This window comes from Engystomops pustulosus, chromosome 1 (genome assembly GCF_040894005.1).
Source record: "Engystomops pustulosus chromosome 1, aEngPut4.maternal, whole genome shotgun sequence".
Taxonomy (NCBI): Eukaryota; Metazoa; Chordata; class Amphibia; order Anura; family Leptodactylidae; genus Engystomops; species Engystomops pustulosus.
The window spans coordinates 13,897,094-13,920,254 of record NC_092411.1 but is presented as its reverse complement, the minus strand read 5'-3'; the positions used below and the strand labels follow the sequence as shown (position 1 = coordinate 13,920,254).

The window sequence follows — 23,161 nt, the reverse complement described above, 5'->3', positions numbered from 1 at the left end:
CAGCTCTTCTTAGTGAGTGGAGCCTAATGAGCCAGCTCACTGAGAAGATTCGGAATTCCCATCACTATCCTACTGCTCTATAACATGCTGCTTGGAGATTGAACACAATACTTAGCTCCTGCTGCTTTATAACATGCTGCCGGATGTCTTGTATGCAGGCAGCATATTATAGAGCAGTAGGAGCCAAGCAGATTGCCTGCAGATATACTGTTTACAATGTGTTATAAAACAGGAGTGAGGCAGAGCATCATATCTGCAGGTAGCATGTTATAGAGCAGGAAGAGCTTTGCATATTGTACATAGTGTCCTATCTGCAGGCAGCACAGTAATTCTGTGGAAAAACATTTTAGCGGAACCTTTATTTAGAAATCCCAAACGTTGCGAAATTTGAAGTCCATTGGAAGTTCCTACTAATAGACTTGCAGCCACCATTGTTTGAACAATGAATACACAGAGCACCTACACTGTGTACGAGAAAGTATTCAGACCCCTTTAAACTTTTTTACTCTTTGTTCCATTGCAGCCAGTTTGTAAGATTAAAAGTTAAATTTTTTTTTTTTGCTCATTAATGTAAAAAATGATATTTTTGCTAATTTATTAAACAAACAAAAAAAAAATATCACATGGTCATAAGTATTTAGCCCCTTTGCTGTGACATTCATATTTAACTCACATGCTGTGCATTTCCTTCTGATCCTCCTTGAGATGGTTCTACTCCTCCATTGGAGTCCGGCTATTTAATTAAATTGATTGGACTTGATTAGGAAAGGCTCACACCTGTTTATATAAGACTTAGAGCTCATAGAGCAGTGATGGCGAACCTTTTTAGAGGCCGAGTGCCCAAACTGCAACCAAAACCCCCCTTATTTATCGCAAGGTGCCAACCAAAAATTTAAGCAGTAACTTATTGCTCCCTGTTAAACAACTTTCAATCATATTGGCCTCCTGTGGACAGCAACACAGTAGAAAGATGGAAAATTTTCATCATTTTAGCTTCTTTCCTGTTTCCCTCTGTACAGAGAGAATTGTGGGGCGAGCAGGAGGTCCTCCAAATATAATTCGACCCTGTCTAATTCTCCTTCTTCCTACAGTCCCTATTAGCGAAGTAAGTATCAAAATATGACTGTAAGCCGCATCTTTTAAGTTGCTTGGAACTGCAGGAAGTTTGAGGTTTTTTTTTTTTTTTTTTTGGTGTGCTGGGGCGATGGCCCGGGTGCCCACAGAAAGGGCTCTGAGTGCCGCCTCTGGCACCCATGCTATAGGTTCGCCACCACTGTCATAGTGCATATCAGACCACATGAGAATCACAAGGTCTAAGGAACTGCACAGATCTAGCCGGGGATACAAAAGGACAGGACCACTGGGTGTAATCGAGGGAAAGATGAATGCGGCCAAGTACAGAGAGATCCTGGATGAGAACCTCTTCCAGATGCTTTGGACCTCAGACTGGGCCAAACCTTCCAACAAGACAATGACCCTGAGCACATCTGAGAACATCTCTGTGACCATTCCGGACTGGCCCAGGAGTCATTATGGGGACAGAGTGCACATTTAATGAGCAACAAAATTGCCTTTTTTTGATCTACCAATTGGCTGCAATCAAAGTGAAAAATGTAAAGGGGTGTGAATACTTTCCCTATTCTATGTCCATCGGTCTACTCTGCTCATTCCTGCTCTATAACATCATGCAGGTAGATGGCGTAGAAACGGTTTCCTTTTACATATTCCACGTGTTAGTCGGTCGGATTCCATCCCGTGTCATTGATAACCCCCGGATGGCAGCAGCTGCTGAAACCAGAGCGTCCAATCAATATAACAACATTTCGTACATTCCTGCCTTTCACTTTGGGCTTTCAGTCACCGCCTCTCGCACCTCTTTCCTCTGCCTTTCTGTAACCTTCCTGACACTGTGACTCGGTAGTGATGTATAGGCCACCCACTGCCCAGGGTGGGGGGGGGTCTGACTCCCAGAAATTTCTGAAGCTTTTATAGCTGGTCCTTCACCATGAATAGTTTGGCGTTTTCTCGCCAAAGTGCAGAGGAGATCACTTTTCGTAGACCCTGGTGTCCTAGGTGGGGGGGTGGGGGGGTGGAAGGTTGGCTGTATATAGTATATTATACTTTATACAGTACAGTAATGCCGGGGTATAAACTATAGGTCTGCAGATCTCCATGTGGCATATGGAACCAGCTGTGGCGTGGAAATTCTTAAAGGTCAATGTGTCGTTAAATGTTGAGTTTTCTCAATATGAACCATGAAGAAGCGTAGAAGCAGCTGAGGCTGTCAGCATTGGGTGTTGTGGTCTAAGGTAATGGAGTTCAGTGCATGACCCTGGAGATGGTTATATTGGAGACTAAGATTTTGACTGTAGCGCTAAATCTATCTAATAAGTTGCTTTATGGCAGCTGCAATGGATGGGCTTGCCAACGGACTGTATTTCTGAATTACTACCACAATACAAAACCTAATTTATTGTAATTGCCCCCAATGTTAAGCTTATTGCAAAGCTTGTGGGAACATCTAGAAATCTAGGTGTATTCTAAGAAGATGTAAAAGTATTCCTGTTCTCTGCAGCACCCCCACAGGAGAAATAAAGTATTACACAGTTCCTAGGGGAATCAGTGTGCTAGGTCCTCCGTGAGACAAGATGGCTGCTCTGAGCTCTTTTTCATCAGGTGCTCGTATGGTCCCTCGTAGTAATTGGCAATGGGTTCTCTAAATTAGACATCTCTTTAAAGCAAAGGGGCAGCAATTATGATCCATTCTAAGGATACGTTTAAGCTAAAAAAAAAAAATTTTCTTTAATTTGAGCTTGGACCCTTTTTTAAGCAACAGAAACTAGGATATCTGTTGCCTGAAGTTCCTGCTGCGTTCACTTTGTCTTCCAGGCTCAGTAAACTGTTGACAGTGCTTACTGACCCCAAGTATGACATCAAGAGAAACCCAAGTGTCGGAAGAAATCGAGAGCCTCGTATAGAGTGACACTCTTTAATCTGGCTCCTGATAGTTTCCATTCATCTGTCTGATGACTCTCCACCCTGGATTATTGAATTTTTTTTGCCCACTATGTACAAGAATATAACTCCTATAAAACTGCCCCCTATGTACAAGAATATAACTACTATAATACTGCCCCCTATGTACAAGAATATAACTAGTATAATACTGCCCCCTATGTACAGGAATATAACTACTATAATACTGCCCCTATGTACAGGAATATAACTACTACAATACTGCCCCCTATGTACAAGAATATAACTACTATAATACTGCCCCCTATGTACAAGGATATAACTACTATAATACTGCCCCCTATGTACAAGGATATAACTACTATAATACTGCCCCCTATGTACAAGGATATAACTACTATAATACTGCCCCCTATGTACAGGAATATAACTACTATAATACTGCCCCTATGTACAGGAATATAACTACTATAATACTGCCCCCTATGTTGACTCAGTCATGTGTTTGTCCTGACTCCTGTGCTTTGCTAGTGATACATTTTCTAGTGTTGTCATACATCTACTGTAGTGTATTATGGTGGAGATAACATACACGTTCATCATGTTTCTCTTGTAATAAATCCATCTATCCTCATAAATCTATAGTTCTGCTGTTTATGGTATAAATAATCCTGTGTCTGCAGATTCTGGGACCAGTATTTCTCTTCTCTAAAGCCTTTTTCAGAAGTAGCGGAGTAGTAGGTCGTTACTCCTCTCAGTCCTTGGCCTGCATCTGAGATCTGAGTGATGGCGCCAATCACAGGCTGTGCCAAGGAATGACCAAGGCAATCCTCCTCTAGGCCCCCATCCTATTAATGCCCATCGCTCTTTAGTGCGGGGTTGTTCTTCTCCGAGTTCACACTGGGGTCACGTAAACATTTAGTTGCTCTAAAAATTGGCCCTGCTCATTTGGCTAATTGTGGGACGTGGTCGTGTTACATGGTATGTGAAAACCTGTTGGGGTTTACCAGTGATTCAGCTCACTGTACACCATGGCCGAGGCCCAAGAAGAGCGGATTTAAACAAGTATGAAACATTAAAGGAACAGTCAAAAGTTGCCTCTAGTTATTATAGTAAAGAAATATTTCGCTCCAAGTTACAAGAATATAACTACTATAATACTGCCCCCTATGTACAAGAATATAACTACTATAATACTGCCCCCTATGTCCAAGAATATAACTACTATAATACTGCCCCCTATGTCCAAGAATATAACTACTATAATGCTGCCCCCTATGTACAAGAATATAACTACTATAATACTGCCCCGTATGTACAAGAATATAACTACTATAATACTGCCCCCTATGTCCAAGAATATAACTACTATAATACTGCCCCCTATGTACAAGAATATAACTACTATAATACTGCCCCCTATGTACAAGAATATAACTACTATAATACTGCCCCCTATGTACAAGAATATAACTACTATAATTCTGCCCCCTATGTACAAGAATATAACTACTATAATACTGCCCCTATGTACAAGAATATAACTACTATAATACTGCCCCCTATGTACAAGAATATAACTACTATAATACTGCCCCCTATGTACAAGAATATAACTACTATAATACTGCCCCCTATGTACAAGAATACAACTACTATAATACTGCCCCCTATGTACAAGAATACAACTACTATAATACTGCCCCCTATGTACAAGAATACAACTACTATAATATTGCCCCCTATGTACAAGAATACAACTACTATAATACTGCCCCCTATGTACAAGAATACAACTACTATAATACTGCCCCCTATGTACAAGAATACAACTACTATAATACTGCCCCCCTATGTACAAGAATACAACTACTATAATACTGCCCCCCTATGTACAAGAATACAACTACTATAATACTGCCCCCCTATGTACAAGAATACAACTACTATAATACTGCCCCCCTATGTACAGGAATATAACTACTATAATACTGCCCCCTATGATGAGAGTCTGTTATGGCGAGGATAGAGCAGCAGCCGTGATGCTACGTTTTAGAAACACTTGATGTTCATAACTGAGAAGTTTCCACTTCAATTTACATAGCTGGTGGAACATAGCAGTGTGAGACATGACAGACTCCCGGCATAGTAGACACTGCTGACCTTCCAGCAATGCAGGAGCAGCGCTGCTGACGGGCCCAAACCAAAACAATGAGGCAGCGCAGAAGGAATGCTGCTCGATCAGGTTTCAATATAAGAGCAATGAAGGGTGTCTGATTAAAGGGACCTGCTACATGCACTACCTGTTACTGACAGCTGACTATCTAATGTGTGTGGGGGGATTCTGGAGGCTTCTCGGATTAAAGATGGAAAGAGGATCAGGCAGGTTGCCTTTCAGCATACCCAATCTCTATATGTCAGAGATCAACTGCTGTCTCTTGATTTTGGACATTTGTCATGTATCCTCATCTTATAAGCTTTGATGGCAGCAATATGTTTATTATTTTTGTGTACATAGTGGGCAGTATTATAGTAGTTATATTCCTGTACATAGGGGGCAATATTATAGCAGTTATATTCCTGTACATAGGGGGCAATATTATAGCAGTTATATTCCTATACATAGGGGGCAGTATTATAGTAGTTATATTCTTGTACATAGGGGGCAGTATTATACTAGTTATATTCTTGTACATAGGGGGCAGTATTATAGTAGTTATATTCTTGTACATAGGAGGCAGTATTATAGTAGTTATATTCTTGTACATAGGGGGCAGTATTATAGTAGTTATATTCTTGTACATAGTGGGCAGTATTATAGTAGTTATATTCCTGTACATAGGGGGCAATATTATAGCAGTTATATTCCTATACATAGGGGGCAGTATTATAGTAGTTATATTCTTGTACATAGGGGGCAGTATTATACTAGTTATATTCTTGTACATAGGGGGCAGTATTATAGTAGTTATATTCTTGTACATAGGAGGCAGTATTATAGTAGTTATATTCTTGTACATAGGGGGCAGTATTATAGTAGTTATATTCTTGTACATAGTGGGCAGTATTATAGTAGTTATATTCCTGTACATAGGGGGCAATATTATAGCAGTTATATTCCTATACATAGGGGGCAGTATTATAGTAGTTATATTCTTGTACATAGGGGGCAGTATTATACTAGTTATATTCTTGTACATAGGGGGCAGTATTATAGTAGTTATATTCTTGTACATAGGGGCAGTATTATAGTAGTTATATTCTTGTACATAGGGGGCAGTATTATAGTAGTTATATTCTTGTACATAGGGGGCAGTATTATAGTAGTTATATTCTTGTACATAGGGGGCAGTATTATAGTAGTTATATTCTTGTACATAGGGGGCAGTATTATAGTAGTTATATTCTTGTACATAGGGGGCAGTATTATAGTAGTTATATTCTTGTACATAGGGGGCAGTATTATAGTAGTTATATTCTTGTACATAGGGGGCAGTATTATAGTAGTTATATTCTTGTACATAGGGGGCAGTATTATAGTAGTTATATTCTTGTACATAGGGGCAGTATTATAGTAGTTATATTCCTGTACATAATGGGCAGTATTATAGTAGTTATATTCTTGTACATAGGGAGCAGTATTATAGTAGTTATATTCTTGTACATAGGGGGCAGTATTATAGTAGTTATATTCTTGTACATAGGTGGGCAGTATTATAGTAGTTATATTCTTGTACATAGGTGGGCAGTATTATAGTAGTTATATTCTTGTACATAGGTGGGCAGTATTATAGTAGTTATATTCTTGTACATAGGTGGGCAGTATTATAGTAGTTATATTCCTGTACATAGGGGGCAGTATTATAGTAGTTATATTCTTGTACATAGGGGGCAGTATTATAGTAGTTATATTATTGTACACAGGGGGCAGTATTATAGTAGTTATATTCCTGGACATAGGGGGCAGTATTATAGTAGTTTTATTTTTGTAAATATCGGTATTCTGGTCTTGTTTATGCATATTCCTTTTATTGGTGGGATAATGATGAATTATTGTTCAAATATTGGGCAGATTTTAAGTGTATGTGATGCTGTGCTATCATTGTATAGCCTAATTCTTTGATTTCTTCGATTTTGTTTAAGTTCATTATTCCTTTTTAGATCTACTGTCTTTGAGTAGAAACTTTCTTTGTACATTAGTTGACTAAAAATTTTAGTTTTTCATCTGAATCTGAGGATGTGGTATTTGTATTTGCAGTCTAGACATTCCACTAGAGTCAGACACGTTCAGCACATAGGATTGTTTAATATGAATACACCTTTAGCAATCTTTATACGTATGAAGTGTCATTTTTGTTGCATTTCTAGTTTAGCAGAGCTGCAATATCAGGGATTACCTGGAGGGTTTTTTTAGGTAAAAAAGGCATTGGTTTATTTTGTGGAGATCATGTATCGTTTCACTATGCAGTTATCCCCTGGGCTGGGATCAAACCCTATGAACTAGTAGCCGCCCATTTAATCTTCAATCAGAATTCTAATTTCGGTTCACAATTGTAGGCCACAAAGGGGTTAAACATAAAGCTTTACTTAGATAATTAATTGTAAATCCTCTAATAGATCCTTGTCTTCAATTAACATGTGGCACCACCAGTGCAGTCGGAGCGTGCCCGGGCATAGGGCATAGACGCCGGGCATGTGTCCCATCAGGTAACTAAGCCAGTATCACACTGTGTGTAGTCCTACATTATCCTCTGGGCCACAACTAGTCCAGGTGGGATTACACGGATCAGTACTGAACCTTTTACTATCACTTCAAGCCATAATAACCATCTAGAGAGAAAAACCTTTCCCAAAAATATCCTGACCACTTCCTTTGTTTTGTGTTTGGTGTCTACATTACCAGGTTTTGTCTCAGTTTTATAGAAATCTTGTTAATAGTGCTGGAAAAGATGAGGAATATCATGGTTTTTAGGGAAAACTAATTCTTATTTATTTATTTTTTTTATACTTTTTGAGTTGCCAGTCCCAAAAATCCTGTCCCTACCTCTGCGGACACATCCAGAATCTTGGTGCAGTACACATTGTACATTGTATTTTATCTTCCACTATCTTAGTAATTTAGTTTTTGGGAAAATTTACAGGAAATCTACAATTTTGATCCATGCATTATGAACCAAACATACCTTGAGAATTCTGTAGCTGCACTGATGCAGAAATGTATCTTGTTCAATACCTGAGCTGAGTGGTTTTGCTGAAAAAACAATTATAAAATGATGATAATGAGGCTCTGTCACTCCTTTGGCTGCTCTACCGCTCTTCTCTCGCCCTAATTAGGCACTGCTCCAGCCTTATCCTGCCCGGCAGAAGCCGACAATATGTTATCACTGTGTTGTCCCTGACAGACATAAGTAATCAATCGCTGCACCATCCCCTTGCTGCTGTGTATGAGTCATCCAGGTCAGTCCTGTCTGGACAGTTCAGGAAGCTCCGTGTAATGCGTTTATGTACGGCAGGCAGTATGCACCCAGCTTTTCCAAGGCCCTTAATTAACAAGATATGTTTCTGCATCAGTGTCACTACAGCATTCTGAAGGTATGTTTGGTTCACAATGCATAAAAGCAAATGGTAGATTTTCTTTAAAAAAAAAAAAAGGGGGGCGGGGAGAATTGATGTTGATCACTGCTATTTTCCAGCGAGTTTTGATGAAAATTTTAGTTTCTGTAATTTATCAAGTTACCAAAATTAAAATATCATTGAAGGTTATGTTAGTATATAGAATTGTTACATCGCTTCATTGGTTGAACTTGAACTTTTTTCCACCATGTTAACTATGTAACCAAAGCCTTGGAAAATTCTTGGTTCGTTCACATTGTGAAACTGTATTGTATCATACGGGGTTATGCTGAACTTCTTATTAATGGAGGTTCTTGGAGGTCTCATGGATTCCATGGAAATATATGATACTTGTTTACTCCTTTGCATTAGCTCTTTAGTTGTGCAAAACTCGCCCTCAGACCTGACTTATAGACAACCCAGTAACATAGACCAATTAATTCTGGTTGTAATGCACCTAATGCAGTGATGGCGAACCTTTTGGAGACACAGTGCCCAAGCTACAACCAAAACTTGTATGTCACAAAGTGCCAACATGACAAGTTTAGCAGTAACTCATTAATCCTTACTAAATCACAGGTTTTAATCATAGTGGCATCCTGAGATCACCAATACAATAGAACGATGTTGGAGAAATTTGGATTGTAGCATAATAATAATAATAATATTATTATTAATATTATTATTATTATTCTTTCTTTATATAGCGCCTACAGATTATGCAGCGCTGCACAAAGCATGACAAATTGTTCCCTGTCCCCATGTTGCTCACAATCTAAATAACCTAACAGTATGTTTTGAAGTGTGGGAGGAAACCGGAGGACCTGGAGGAAACCCATGCAAACACAGAGAGAACATGCAAACTCTTTACAGATGTTGACCTGGGTTCCCTCCAGGGTCCCCTGAAGAGGAAGAATCAGGAGACCCAGAGCAGGAGCTCTGACAATAATCCATCACTGTCAGGGCCGAATTAAGGATGGTGGGGGCCCCTGTGCGCAAACTGGTGGGGGCCCTTCCAACAATGTTTTTGGAAGTATATAGCCTGCCAGCCCCCTGTAGTATATAGCCTGCCAGCCCCCTGTAGTATATAGCCTGCCAGCCCCCTGTAGTATATAGCCTGCCAGCCCCCTGTAGTATATAGCCTGCCAGCCCCCTGTAGTATATAGCCTGCCAGCCCCCTGTAGTATATAGCCTGCCAGCCCCCTGTAGTATATAGCCTGCCAGCCCCCTGTAGAATTTAGCTGCCAGTCCCCTGTAGAAAATGGCCACAAAATAAACATTTTCATACTTACCTCACCTTCCCTTCCAGTGATCCCACAATGCTGCAGGATCCTCCTCGCTCTTTAGACAGCCGCCGGCCACTGAAGACACAGCTGCCATCGCTGGGGGAGATCGCCGATGCACTGTTTTGGCAGCAGCATGTAGTGATCGGACGCCGACAGTGTGACGTCATCACTCGCCGCCGGCATCCTGCTGCCAAAACAGTGCATCAGTGAACTCTCCCAGTGATGTCAGCTGTGTCTCATTGACACAGCTGACATCCTAGACCCCTATGTGCGACGCGGGCGGCCACAGGCTGCTGCGCGTCGCACACGGAGACAGTCAGCGACTCAGCTGAGTTCAGTCGCTGACTGTCGAACACTGGTGGGGGCCCCTTAAAAAGTGAAAGCGGTGGGGGCCCCGGGGCTAGAGCCCCAGGAGCCCCTCCTTTAATCCGGCCCTGATCACTGTCCACACCTTCTTGCTCCTCCTGTAGTCCTAGCAGCCAAGGATGTCTCCTTAAAATAGCTCTGAGCATGGCCCATCCTGGGCTGTCTTGGATCACCGGAGAAAGCCTTTAGTCCTAGCTGGCAAATTCTGTGTTGGGGTGAAGGCCTGGGTGCCCACAGAAAGGGCTATGAGTGCCACCTCTGGCACCCGTGCCATAGGTTCGACACCACTGACCTAATGTATCCACATTATGAACGTTCTGCATTAATGTTTGCTCTCTACTGTTAAGACCTACTACTCCTCCCTGTTTATCTGTAAGAAAAAGAAACAAAAAGAACAAGATACAAAAGTAACAACATGGGGAAACCCCAAGCACCATAAGCACATAACTAACAAATAAGATCGTAAAATCTTCTCATTGTAAACGTTGTGAAAATCCTGCACATTCCGCGTTATCATAGAAACGTTGTATCTTCTGTTTTGTAAACTCCTTCTGAATTGTCTGAGACCTGGCAAAGCTCAGTCATGTTAAGTAGTGGTGTATCCAAGAGTGTAAGGCCGCCTCGCACCTCATGGGGCGCGTGATTTATCGCTATTGAAGGGAACATTGGTGGCTTAGACACTTGAATTTTACTACCCAAAGTCTAGCAGCTTATTATTGTCAGTCTATAGTGGCCGTATATTGTATTTGGGCCTATATAGAAGTCAACCAGAACGGGTTTGGCTTGGCCCGGTCGCAAATGCATTAATTAGTGCATTTAAACAATGCGCGTTGCATTAGGGTTGGGGGTTAAAGGTTGTGGGGAGGAGCTTGTCCTGATTGCATTGTGTTTACATAGCATCAACTAAGTGTTAAACAGAGCATTGACTTTGGCATTTTGTTAACATTGTGGGGCTCATTTACTTACCCGGTCCTGCGGAGTTCACAAAAGTGCATTGTCCAAAAATAATGGACTCTACCTGCTCAGGTCCCCGGAGTTCACCTTCTTCTTCCTGATGCATGTAAGTTCATTGTCTTGCGACACAGTTTGAATCTTAAATCCCGCGTTCCGAATCAGTCGGATCGTCCGACGGCACCCCCCCCCCTTCATTTCTGCTGCAAGAATCCGATCTCGTGCGACCCGCTCCCAGCGCAAACGCCTGTTAAATACCTGTCAAAGCTGCGCAAATTCCAAAAAAATTGAAGTCTGACAAAAGTGCGATCTGTGACCCTTAGTAAATAAGCCCCAGTGTTTTTGAAAGAATGCAACTCGGGTGCAGAATGACATGACTCTGGCGCTGTGTCGTTACCCTGGCCTTACCGATTGGTTGTGTTTCAGGCCACGTGTGAACGAACCCTCAAGCACGTTCATGCAAATGATTACAATTTGTGTCCATTTGTATCAATGTTGCATATTTTGGGTCTACTCGAACAAAAATAACCATTTAACAACTGAATATAATTGGAAATAACATGGACTGACACGAGGTGTAACTATCGGCTACAGATTTGCGTACAAAGTCCCATCATCCCTTTTGGTTACCTAGTGCTATGAATATCGTAATTTTTTTTTTTTTAATTACGACATCTAAGTGCCGCCTCTTTATTTTGGGGCATTTTGGCAAAGGCTACAAATGATGATTGGCAAATTGATGGTTGATGAATTAATCCCATCCTACGGCTGTAACGGCAGAGCTTGCCGCGGCTTGTGCTGCTATTAATGAATGGGAGCTGTGTGAACAATGACTGATATGTAGGTGGTTCCTATTTTTTGTGTAAGATCTGGTTGTCATGGCAGTGCACAGCTATGCTTTTTTTCCCGACGAGCAGCAACTATTTTGGGATACTTGCTCCCTCGCCCGTCGTAACTTTAACATTGCGCGTGCTTAATCCACGAAAAAAAAAGGCCTGGCGTCTGTACACAGAAAGGCGAGCACGGAACAGGCGTTCACAAGTGCACGCGTTGTCCTGACGGCGGCCGCCGCATCCATTATCTGCTTTGTTATCTGGATTGGGAGAGGAGGGAGGAGGTGGGGGTGATCCACAATGCAGCCCTCTCCTGTTTCGCAGTGGACGGGTTAGGCGAGGGTTAAACCCCAGGAAGTTCCCTTCCACATTTTGTAGACGTGAAGGTAAATGAAATCATGTACAGGGCTAGACCTGACTCATTCAGCGTTCATCTCCTGGATTGTCAAGGTCGCAGCGCTCAGGTGAGTCTCTGTTGTGTTTCGGCTCCATGTCCTTAGGATAAATTCACACACAGGAGGTTTGTTAGAGGAATTTCCGTGGCTTGGAATGGCTCCCATTCATTCTGATCGGGGCGGTTTTTGCTGCAAACTCCATTTAGATGGAATCTGCTCCCTCAGAACCAAGTAATAGATGGGTGTCAGGATTTTGGAGGGTGAGCTGCAGGTCCCCTCATTGGGTGCCTATAGTAATTACAGGTATCCATCAATATATAGGGGTGAATGAGATTCCTGGTATTTGTGATTTTAGGCGTTTTTGTCTTCTGTTAGATCTTATTGTGATGTTTTGGATGTAGTAACATTTACATTTATTAATATGTACAATACAATGTTACTTTATGGTACTTTATTATTGTATAGTATTTCTTGATATCATGTTATAATAGGAGAAGGGGAAATTTGGTTGACAGATGTTTTGGATGTTCCCTGCTCTTCCCTCCAAAGTCTTCATGTGACATGTAGGTCCTCTGAAGTCCTGTCTGGAAGTAAAACTTGCGCTTATTATATTATTATTATTTTGTGGCTCACTGACGGTGCCACAAAAAAAGTATAGTCTGAGGATGGTGCCCATAACAGTGAGTAGTCTGGCAGTGTCCTATAACTGAGTCTGAACTCAGTAATACTGTGTCTGATGCTTGTGCCTTCACAAAGTGTGAGCTGGTGCCCCTGTGATTGGTGCCGGCCCCGAGCTGGTGCCCCTGTGATTGGTGCCGGCCCCGAGCTGGCGCCCCTGTGATTGGTGCCGGCCCCGAGCTGGCGCCCCTGTGATTGGTGCCGGCCCCGAGCTGGCGCCCCTGTGATTGGTGCCGGCCCCGAGCTGGCGCCCCTGTGATTGGTGCCGGCCCCGAGCTGGCGCCCCTGTGATTGGTGCCGGCCCCGAGCTGGCGCCCCTGTGATTGGTGCCGGCCCCGAGCTGGCGCCCCTGTGATTGGTGCCGGCCCCGAGCTGGCGCCCCTGTGATTGGTGCCGGCCCCGAGCTGGCGCCCCTGTGATTGGTGCCGGCCCCGAGCTGGCGCCCCTGTGATTGGTGCCGGCCCCGAGCTGGCGCCCCTGTGATTGGTGCCGGCCCCGAGCTGGCGCCCCTGTGATTGGTGCCGGCCCCGAGCTGGCGCCCCTGTGATTGGTGCCGGCCCCGAGCTGGCGCCCCTGTGATTGGTGCCGGCCCCGAGCTGGCGCCCCTGTGATTGGTGCCGGCCCCGAGCTGGCGCCCCTGTGATTGGTGCCGGCCCCGAGCTGGCGCCCCTGTGATTGGTGCCGGCCCCGAGCTGGCGCCCCTGTGATTGGTGCCGGCCCCGAGCTGGCGCCCCTGTGATTGGTGCCGGCCCCGAGCTGGCGCCCCTGTGATTGGTGCCGGCCCCGAGCTGGCGCCCCTGTGATTGGTGCCGGCCCCGAGCTGGCGCCCCTGTGATTGGTGCCGGCCCCGAGCTGGCGCCCCTGTGATTGGTGCCGGCCCCGAGCTGGCGCCCCTGTGATTGGTGCCGGCCCCGAGCTGGCGCCCCTGTGATTGGTGCCGGCCCCGAGCTGGCGCCCCTGTGATTGGTGCCGGCCCCGAGCTGGCGCCCCTGTGATTGGTGCCGGCCCCGAGCTGGCGCCCCTGTGATTGGTGCCGGCCCCGAGCTGGCGCCCCTGTGATTGGTGCCGGCCCCGAGCTGGCGCCCCTGTGATTGGTGCCGGCCCCGAGCTGGCGCCCCTGTGATTGGTGCCGGCCCCGAGCTGGCGCCCCTGTGATTGGTGCCGGCCCCGAGCTGGCGCCCCTGTGATTGGTGCCGGCCCCGAGCTGGCGCCCCTGTGATTGGTGCCGGCCCCGAGCTGGCGCCCCTGTGATTGGTGCCGGCCCCGAGCTGGCGCCCCTGTGATTGGTGCCGGCCCCGAGCTGGCGCCCCTGTGATTGGTGCCGGCCCCGAGCTGGCGCCCCTGTGATTGGTGCCGGCCCCGAGCTGGCGCCCCTGTGATTGGTGCCGGCCCCGAGCTGGCGCCCCTGTGATTGGTGCCGGCCCCGAGCTGGCGCCCCTGTGATTGGTGCCGGCCCCGAGCTGGCGCCCCTGTGATTGGTGCCGGCCCCGAGCTGGCGCCCCTGTGATTGGTGCCGGCCCCGAGCTGGCGCCCCTGTGATTGGTGCCGGCCCCGAGCTGGCGCCCCTGTGATTGGTGCCGGCCCCGAGCTGGCGCCCCTGTGATTGGTGCCGGCCCCGAGCTGGCGCCCCTGTGATTGGTGCCGGCCCCGAGCTGGCGCCCCTGTGATTGGTGCCGGCCCCGAGCTGGCGCCCCTGTGATTGGTGCCGGCCCCGAGCTGGCGCCCCTGTGATTGGTGCCGGCCCCGAGCTGGCGCCCCTGTGATTGGTGCCGGCCCCGAGCTGGCGCCCCTGTGATTGGTGCCGGCCCCGAGCTGGCGCCCCTGTGATTGGTGCCGGCCCCGAGCTGGCGCCCCTGTGATTGGTGCCGGCCCCGAGCTGGCGCCCCTGTGATTGGTGCCGGCCCCGAGCTGGCGCCCCTGTGATTGGTGCCGGCCCCGAGCTGGCGCCCCTGTGATTGGTGCCGGCCCCGAGCTGGCGCCCCTGTGATTGGTGCCGGCCCCGAGCTGGCGCCCCTGTGATTGGTGCCGGCCCCGAGCTGGCGCCCCTGTGATTGGTGCCGGCCCCGAGCTGGCGCCCCTGTGATTGGTGCCGGCCCCGAGCTGGCGCCCCTGTGATTGGTGCCGGCCCCGAGCTGGCGCCCCTGTGATTGATTGATTGGTGTTTTTGCCTCAGCCATCATTTTCATTGTCATACGGGACGGTAAGAAACAGATGATTATTTTTTCTCCTCTAGTGTTGTTGGGTATAATTCACACGTTCTGTTCTGGATCCCGGCATATCTGAGTTTATAAACTCTACGGTGCGTGATGACATTCACTGCAGATCTAACAATAAGAAATGTAAACATCTGGTTTTATGTGTCCTCTGCTGCCAAGAAGAGGAGTCACGTTCGCTTTTGTTGTGTTTCGTCCTCTACTATTACACATCACAGAACAAAGCAAGTAAAAATAATGATCCCGCCATGTTGCTGCCGCTGGAACAGACACGCCGCGTTCTTTCCCTGCCCAGGCCGCGATTCGTATCAGTTACATTGTGTTTGTGTCGATGCTGGGGATGGGTGTTTACTGCACTTGCCTTGGGTGCTCTCATCTGTGTTTATATTTTGCTTTGGATGTGATTTTTACAGTACGGAGTGAGTGACATCTAAATTATGGTTTGGAGTTAATCAGTTATTGAGAATTTCACTAACTTATGTAATGGGGGAAAAAAATGTCCTTTATAGTAGTTCTTGCTTTGTGGAAACAGCTGGGGAGAAGTAAATACAGTTTAAAGGGAACCTGTCACCAGGAAACACATTTTTAGCGCTCCCCCAGTCCCCACAGAGCATAGTACATACGCTGCCAATGTGTTTTTGTATAAAAAAATTGGTTTTAAAGAAAAAAAGATGTTATATTGTACCTTTCATTAACATCGGCTGTGTGACTAGGCAGTTGCCTTTTGGGAGGAGCTGGAAAGGAGCAGTCTCCCCCCACCCTTGGGAAACATGTGACCTTTTCAAATATATGAATAACTCCCCTCACTCGGGATTGGCTGTAGAGGAACGGGGGGCGTTGCTAAGCCCAGTGATGGGTGTTTTCATATATTTGAAAAGGTCACATGGAGTAGCTGTTCCCCAAGGGGGGGGGACTGCTCCTTTCCAGCCCCTCCCATTTGGCAACTGCCTAGTCACACAGCAGATGCTAATGAAAGGTACAATATAACATAACTTTTTTAATACAAAAACACTTTGGCAGTGTATGTACTATGCTCTGTGGGGACTGGGGGAGTGCTAAAAATGGGTCTCCTGGTGACAGGTTCCCTTTAATGTTATAGCTTGATACTAAGCAAAAGATTTCTTACTCCACTTCTCTAAATGGAGCTATACATTTTAGGGCCGTTGATTAAGGCCCAAGGACGATCACATCCAAACTGTGTGGCAGAATCTGGCAATAACTGTTATGGCTCCCTTTACTTTAAGGGGTTTCCCCCGTCTTGGACCCATCTCAAAAACGGGTGTCCCCTGACACGGTCTCATGGCCGCAGTAAGGAAAAAGACTGCTGTGCACTGCTACTGTCCAAGGCTCTGTCAGTCCTTGGTTTTTAAAGCTTTTTATTACTGTATTTATATTAATTACTAATTTTTACTACCTCCTTTCACCTGCGGAGGCGCTGCAGGCAAGGGGCTTAGCTATAGAGGATGCCAAGCTAGCAGTCACACTAGGGATTTGATGCTTTTAAGGGGGTTTTCCGGTCATAGCAAGTTAGGCCCCATCCTCAGGATAGGGCCTAACTTGCTGATCGGTGATGAGAACCCCACTGATCTTGAATGCTCTGCTCTGCTCTATTAATCTCTATCGTTTTTCCGTCAGCACCATAGAGATGAATGGAGCAGATGGCGCGTATGTGTTTGGGTGCTCCGGTCATCTTGATCACAACAAGGGTACATCCAGTTCTTGAGATCCGTCGGGGCGGTCTCCTCACTGAGACCTCCATTAGACCTCCATTAGACCGTATATAAGGGGTTCCCTAGGTCCCTGTGTCTTGTAAGTAGACACCCCTTTAATAACGGATTGATACATGGCACTGGGGCTTGGATCACCTCTTGGCTTATATTCTTCAAGATTGGCTTGTACACCTAAACCAGTTCCCTGAACTTTTGAGTTGCAAAAGCGGTAACCCTAATTGTAACCCTACGGCCTACTTCAAATACTTTTGTCCAGGATTTCCGCTCATAATTCGGGGTCACATCGGAGGCCAAGTGAACAATGTCTTATAAGACTGGGGAATCTCCTGATCCATTTTTACTCAGTTTGGTCATTGTCCTGCAGCTTTCTTATAATTGTATTGTGTTTTCTAAAAAAATATTGTTACCTTTTTGTTTTTGGCACATTGGGGCCAGTCAACTGTTTCATTAAAATTCATGCGTAATCAAAGTGTTTTTGCACAATCCAGACGATATCAGCAGATGGCACGTCACCCACACATGCCTCTCCATCTTACGCAGGGGCCTTGGATTTGCCTTCTGCCATTTTCCTCGAAACAACTTCTTCCTTTCATTAACGAGGGGCTACAGAAAGATTCGTAAGTGACTCCTCCAGAACCGAGCGCTGTCTCATAGATGTGTTCATCTGCCTGTGTCCTCATTGTATCTGAAATATCACTAGTCTCTGTAAAAGAAAGGCAGCGTGACTGGGCGGGGGAAGGGGTGGTAGTCATCATATTAGTTCATAGTTATTCTGTAGGATGGCGAGGGGATGTGATGTCATCAGAGCTAGTAGGTGCTCAGTGTTGTGAGAAGTCTGACACCAGGTGCAACATATGTATTTGTGAGAACATGCACTGTAAATATATATGGAATATGACAGTTTATTAAAATGGATGGATTGGCCTATGAGGCCCCGGTCTCTGGATGGATTGGCCTATGAGGCCCCGGTCTTTGGATGGATTGGCCTAGGAGGCCCAGGTCTTTGGATGGATTGGCCTAGGAGGCCCTGGTCTCTGGATGGATTGGCCTAGGAGGCCCTGGTCTCTGGATGGATTGGCCTACGAGGCCCTGGTCTCTGGATGGATTGGCCTACGAGGCCCCGGTCTCTGGATGGATTGGCCTACGAGGCCCCGGTCTCTGGATGGATTGGCCTACGAGGCCCCGGTCTCTGGATGGATTGGCCTACGAGGCCCCGGTCTTTGGATGGATTGGCCTATGAGGCCCCGGTCTCTGGATGGATTGGCCTACGAGGCCCCGGTCTCTGGATGGATTGGCCTACGAGGCCCCGGTCTTTGGATGGATTGGCCTACGAGGCCCCGGTCTTTGGATGGATTGGCCTACGAGGCCCCGGTCTCTGGATGGATTGGCCTACGAGGCCCCGGTCTCTGGATGGATTGGCCTACGAGGCCCCGGTCTTTGGATGGATTGGCCTAGGAGGCCCAGGTCTTTGGATGGATTGGCCTACGAGGCCCTGGTCTCTGGATGGATTGGCCTACGAGGCCCCGGTCTCTGGATGGATTGGCCTACGAGGCCCCGGTCTCTGGATGGATTGGCCTACGAGGCCCCGGTCTCTGGATGGATTGGCCTACGAGGCCCCGGTCTTTGGATGGATTGGCCTACGAGGCCCCGGTCTTTGGATGGATTGGCCTATGAGATCATGATTTTTCCTTGTGACCCCAATCTGTATTGGTCTATAAGGCCCTACTTTGGATTCGCTTATGAGGATTTTTTTTTAATTTGCCTATTTTTTCCCCTACATTTTGGAACTTGAGGGGGTTATATTTGCTAGCTGTGACTTTGAGGCTGTAGAGAGGAGTACGGCATAAGGTCATTACTTCCTCCATGCCCTCTATTTTACATTCTGCATTTGAAGTTGATAGGTGTGATGCTCTACTAATAGTTACTATACACAGAGTGGACCATGCACAACCACCAAAACAAGGTAAATGTCAGCACACAAAGCAAGCTATAAAATATTCAAAGAGAAAAAGAGGTGTGCCAATAGACAAAATTGTGTAAAAAAGTGATAAATCTTTATTTCAACAATAGAAAAACTCCATCAAGGAATGAAGGACAAGTTAAAAACAATTAAAAAACATACATGAGTCAAAATGTTTGGCACAACCAGGTAAGGTTCACCAAACAAACACCTCCTCCATACAGTCGAACCTGGCCCCTAGTATGATACAATTACAATAGAAGGATGAATAAGGCCCAAGCTGTCTAATGACCCTGAACAGATGAAGATAAATCTGCCATAACAATCATAGTGCGGCTATAGAATAAATGGGTAAGTATACATTACGAGTCAGTGGTCAGCAGGCAGGCATCAGTACAATAAGTCAACAGGGCGGCTCAGCAGTAGTGGAGGACGTGGAGGACTCCCCACGCGTTCCGTCTCCCAAGTGGAGACTTCCTCCCACTTGGGAGACGGAACGGGAGTCCTCCACTACTGCTGAGCCGCCCTGTTGACTTATTTTACTGATGACTGCCTGCTGACCACTGACTCGTAATGTATACTTACCCATTTATCCTATAGCCACACTATGATTGTTATGGCAGATTTATCTTCATCTGTTCAGGATCATTAGACAGCTTGGGCCTTATTCATCCTTCGATTGTAATTGTATCATACTAGGGGCCAGGTTCCACTGTATGGAGGAGGTGTTTGTTTGGTGAACCTTACCTGGTTGTGCCAAACATTTTGACTCATGTATGTTTTTTAATTGTTTTTAACTTGTCCTTCATTCCTTGATGGAGTTTTTCTATTGTTGAAATAAAGATTTATCACTTTTTTACACAATTTTGTCTATTGGCACACCTCTTTTTCTCTTTGAATATTTTATAGCTCTACTAATAGTTGGTGTCTTATATAGAAGGGATATGTAGTTTGTATATTCCCCCTGTGTCACTCCTTGCCTCCGGGCTGTCGGATTGGCGCACCTCTGCTACATTCGGTGGCATTACTTTCATGGTCATTTTGCCAAGGACTGTAATAGCACAAGCCTGTAATCAAAGAATTAAGTGAACGATTTTCCTTCCGTAATCCTCCTGTGGAAATACGTAATATGCGTTCGCCTCCTCCGCGTCCCCTTCACAGACACACAAGTGGATAGCATGTTGCTAGGTGACGTGAGGGCCTCCTCCTCTTCAAAGTGCCGCTATCGAATGTAAGGCCTTAACAAAACAAACAGGGCCGCTCTCGCCGCTCCTCTTCTGTGTGCTGCTCCATTGTGCACTTTTCAATGGAGAAAGTGTCATTACTGCTTATGTAAGAAGATGACTTCATGTGTCGCTTCTCGTGCAGCTTATGTGTGCGGGAGAATATCACGTTACCAGACATCAGGGGAAATGGTGAATAATTGAAGGACTCGAAGTTCTTGCAGAAGTTTAACAGCAGCATTCAATCATCCAATCTGAGGATTATAAAACAACATTCTTCTTGTCCCTACCGCGGAACATCTTTGTGCATACCTTAGCTGCTGCAGAACCTCATACACAAAGCAAAACTTGACGCTCTTTATAGTGATGCAGTAGAAAAATTTATTAGTGAACAGAGTATAGCAATCCAAAATACTTGATACCTTTTGGTTTGAGCCGGCGCGCAACCTTGTGCTCTGCGCCTGAGCCGGCGCGCAACCTTGTGCTCTGCGCCTGAGCCGGCGCGCAACCTTGTGCTCTGCGCCTGAGCCGGCGCGCAACCTTGTGCTCTGCGCCTGAGCCGGCGCGCAACCTTGTGCTCTGCGCCTGAGCCGGCGCGCAACCTTGTGCTCTGCGCCTGAGCCGGCGCGCAACCTTGTGCTCTGCGCCTGAGCCGGCGCGCAACCTTGTGCTCTGCGCCTGAGCCCAAATTTAGCATTGGGGAACCCATAAAACAAATCCAAGGGGCTGCCAAAATACCAAATTCCTCATTGTACGCATAGCCATAACTGTCCTAGAAATCTCACAGAAGTGAATGGAGTAACTAAGCAGTGACATCTGATCGGCTTATTTGCTGGGACCCTTCCTAATTAAAAGGGATTGTACAACATGTTTATACACCTGTCTATATACCTCTGCGCTGCGCATATACACCCTTTGATTCCTCTATTTTGCATAAATGTACATTAATTACCTTTTAACAATCACAGGGGACTAGGCATCTGCTTAATATCACGGAACCTAATAAACCTATAAAGATTTTTTTTTTTTGTTTAAAAATGTGATAACCCATCAGCGCACAGATTATGCACCCCCTGCTCTGTAATAAGGATAATCAATGTGTAAAGGTATGCGTTTCGCTCCCCAGTAGTGGTGAAGGAGCTGGAAATGGAACAGCGGTTTCCGTGGTAACCGTCTCATAAAATGATGTGTAGGTGAATGCAGAGGTAAGGACACGGGGGAAGAAAAAAAATAAAAAATCCCATGCCCAGTCACAGAAAATTGATTGGTAAATTAAGCATCACATAAGGATTGTATGAGCTGCTATAGAAAGCAAAAAGGGGACGTGGAGGGAGGGGGGGGCTGGGGATTGTAAGTTTGCACTCGCTGGCGGCGAGGAGCAGGCACGCTTTGGCTTTGTCTTATTCTTCGGAAGATTTGTAGTATCAAAGCCATCTCGAGGAGCCAGCGAGGTGTCCCCGGAGTTCAGCGTGAGTCTGTCCAGCTTTCCCGCTGTTCCTTTATTCCTCTCCATGGGGCCATCCTCACCCACCACGCATCCATTTTGCTGTCACATGTTCTGGATGGAAAGGGATGGTCTGGGGGTAAAAAAAAACCTGTGATTTCTGCCAGAATATGGGATTATTATGATATTGCCTTATTCTACATTGAGGTCTGTTTGTTAAATTGGGGGTGGTCTTACATTTTAAGGGGATCCCCCCCCCAATACACACATCCCCTTCCCTATTCATTTTTCGTTTTCTTTGTTTGTATAGGTCACGATGCAGATGGCTGAGCTTATAGGATGTGAACAGCAGGCGGCATAGACTGCATATGATCTGCCCTTATGGCTGCCGCCACTGTAGTGTTACTAATTATAGAAATGAGGGGTTTAGTTTATGTAGCAGTGCTGAGATTGTATTATATTTAGATTTAGATCTTTCACTGCTTATTAGTCTGCTAGATGTACCGGTGTACAGTACTAGAGCGGGGATAGTATTATCTATGTGTTATCTGTGGGTGCACATATACCTACTGTACAGGTATAGCAGTGCTGAGATTGTGTTATCTGTGGGTGCACATATACCTACTGTACAGGTATAGCAGAGCTGTGATTGTATTATCTATGTGTTCTCTGTGGGTGCACATATACCTACTGTACAGGTATAGCAGAGCTGTGATTGTATTATCTATGTGTTCTCTGTGGGTGCACATATACCTACTGTACAGGTATAGCAGAGCTGAGCTTGTATTATATGCAGATTATATCTGTCTGTGTTTTATTAGACTGCTATGTGTACAGGCATAGCAGTGCTTAGATTTGTATTTGGTGATATCTGTATTTGCCCAACAACCTACTATATAGGTGTAGATGACATTGTATTATCTATATGTGTTCTCTGTGGGAGAACAGGTATAGCACAGGTATAGTAGAGCTGAGATTGTAATATCTGTAGCTGCTATCTGTGGCTACTCATCAACCAACTAAATAATGCAATCTCAGCTCAGCTACACCTGTACATCTGTACAGGTGAAGCAGGGCTGAGTTTGTATTATATATCTGATATCTGTCGCTGCTTATAGACCCCCAGTACAGGTATAACAGTGCTGAGATTGTCGCCAGTCAAGTTGTTATCTGTGTCTGCACATATACCTACTGTATAGGTATAGCAGTGCTGAGATTGTAATAACTGTAGCTGATATCTGTAATTGCACTTCAACTAAATAATGCAATCTCAGCTCTGCTACACCTGTACATCTGTACAGGTGTTGCAAGGCTGAGTTTGTATTATATATCTGATATCTGTCTCTTGCTTATTGACCACCTGTACAGGTATAGCAGTGCTGAGACTGTAATATCTGTAGCTGCTATCTGTGGCTACACATCAACCAACTAAATAATGCAATCTCAGCTCTACTACACCTTTACATCTGTACAGGTGTAGCAGGGCTGAGGTT

The 23,161-nt window shown here is 45.7% G+C and overlaps 1 protein-coding gene across 25 annotated transcripts in view; it reads left to right on the top strand.

Annotated features, from left to right (window-relative positions):
* The window catches only part of NEDD4L (NEDD4 like E3 ubiquitin protein ligase), a 219,467-nt gene that overhangs the window by 131,462 nt on the left and 64,844 nt on the right, over positions 1-23,161 (top strand). Inside the window, exon 1 of one of the 25 annotated variants that reach the window (XM_072133639.1) lies at positions 12,247-12,489. The exons of 23 other annotated variants lie outside the window; for them this stretch is intronic. In XM_072133639.1, the coding sequence (XP_071989740.1) occupies positions 12,424-12,489 (66 nt within the window). In that variant the 5' untranslated portion in view covers positions 12,247-12,423. Of the gene's footprint in view, positions 1-12,246; positions 12,490-21,581; positions 21,694-23,161 lie in introns of those variants that run through there. One more of the 25 variants, XM_072133671.1, reaches the window with a different exon arrangement.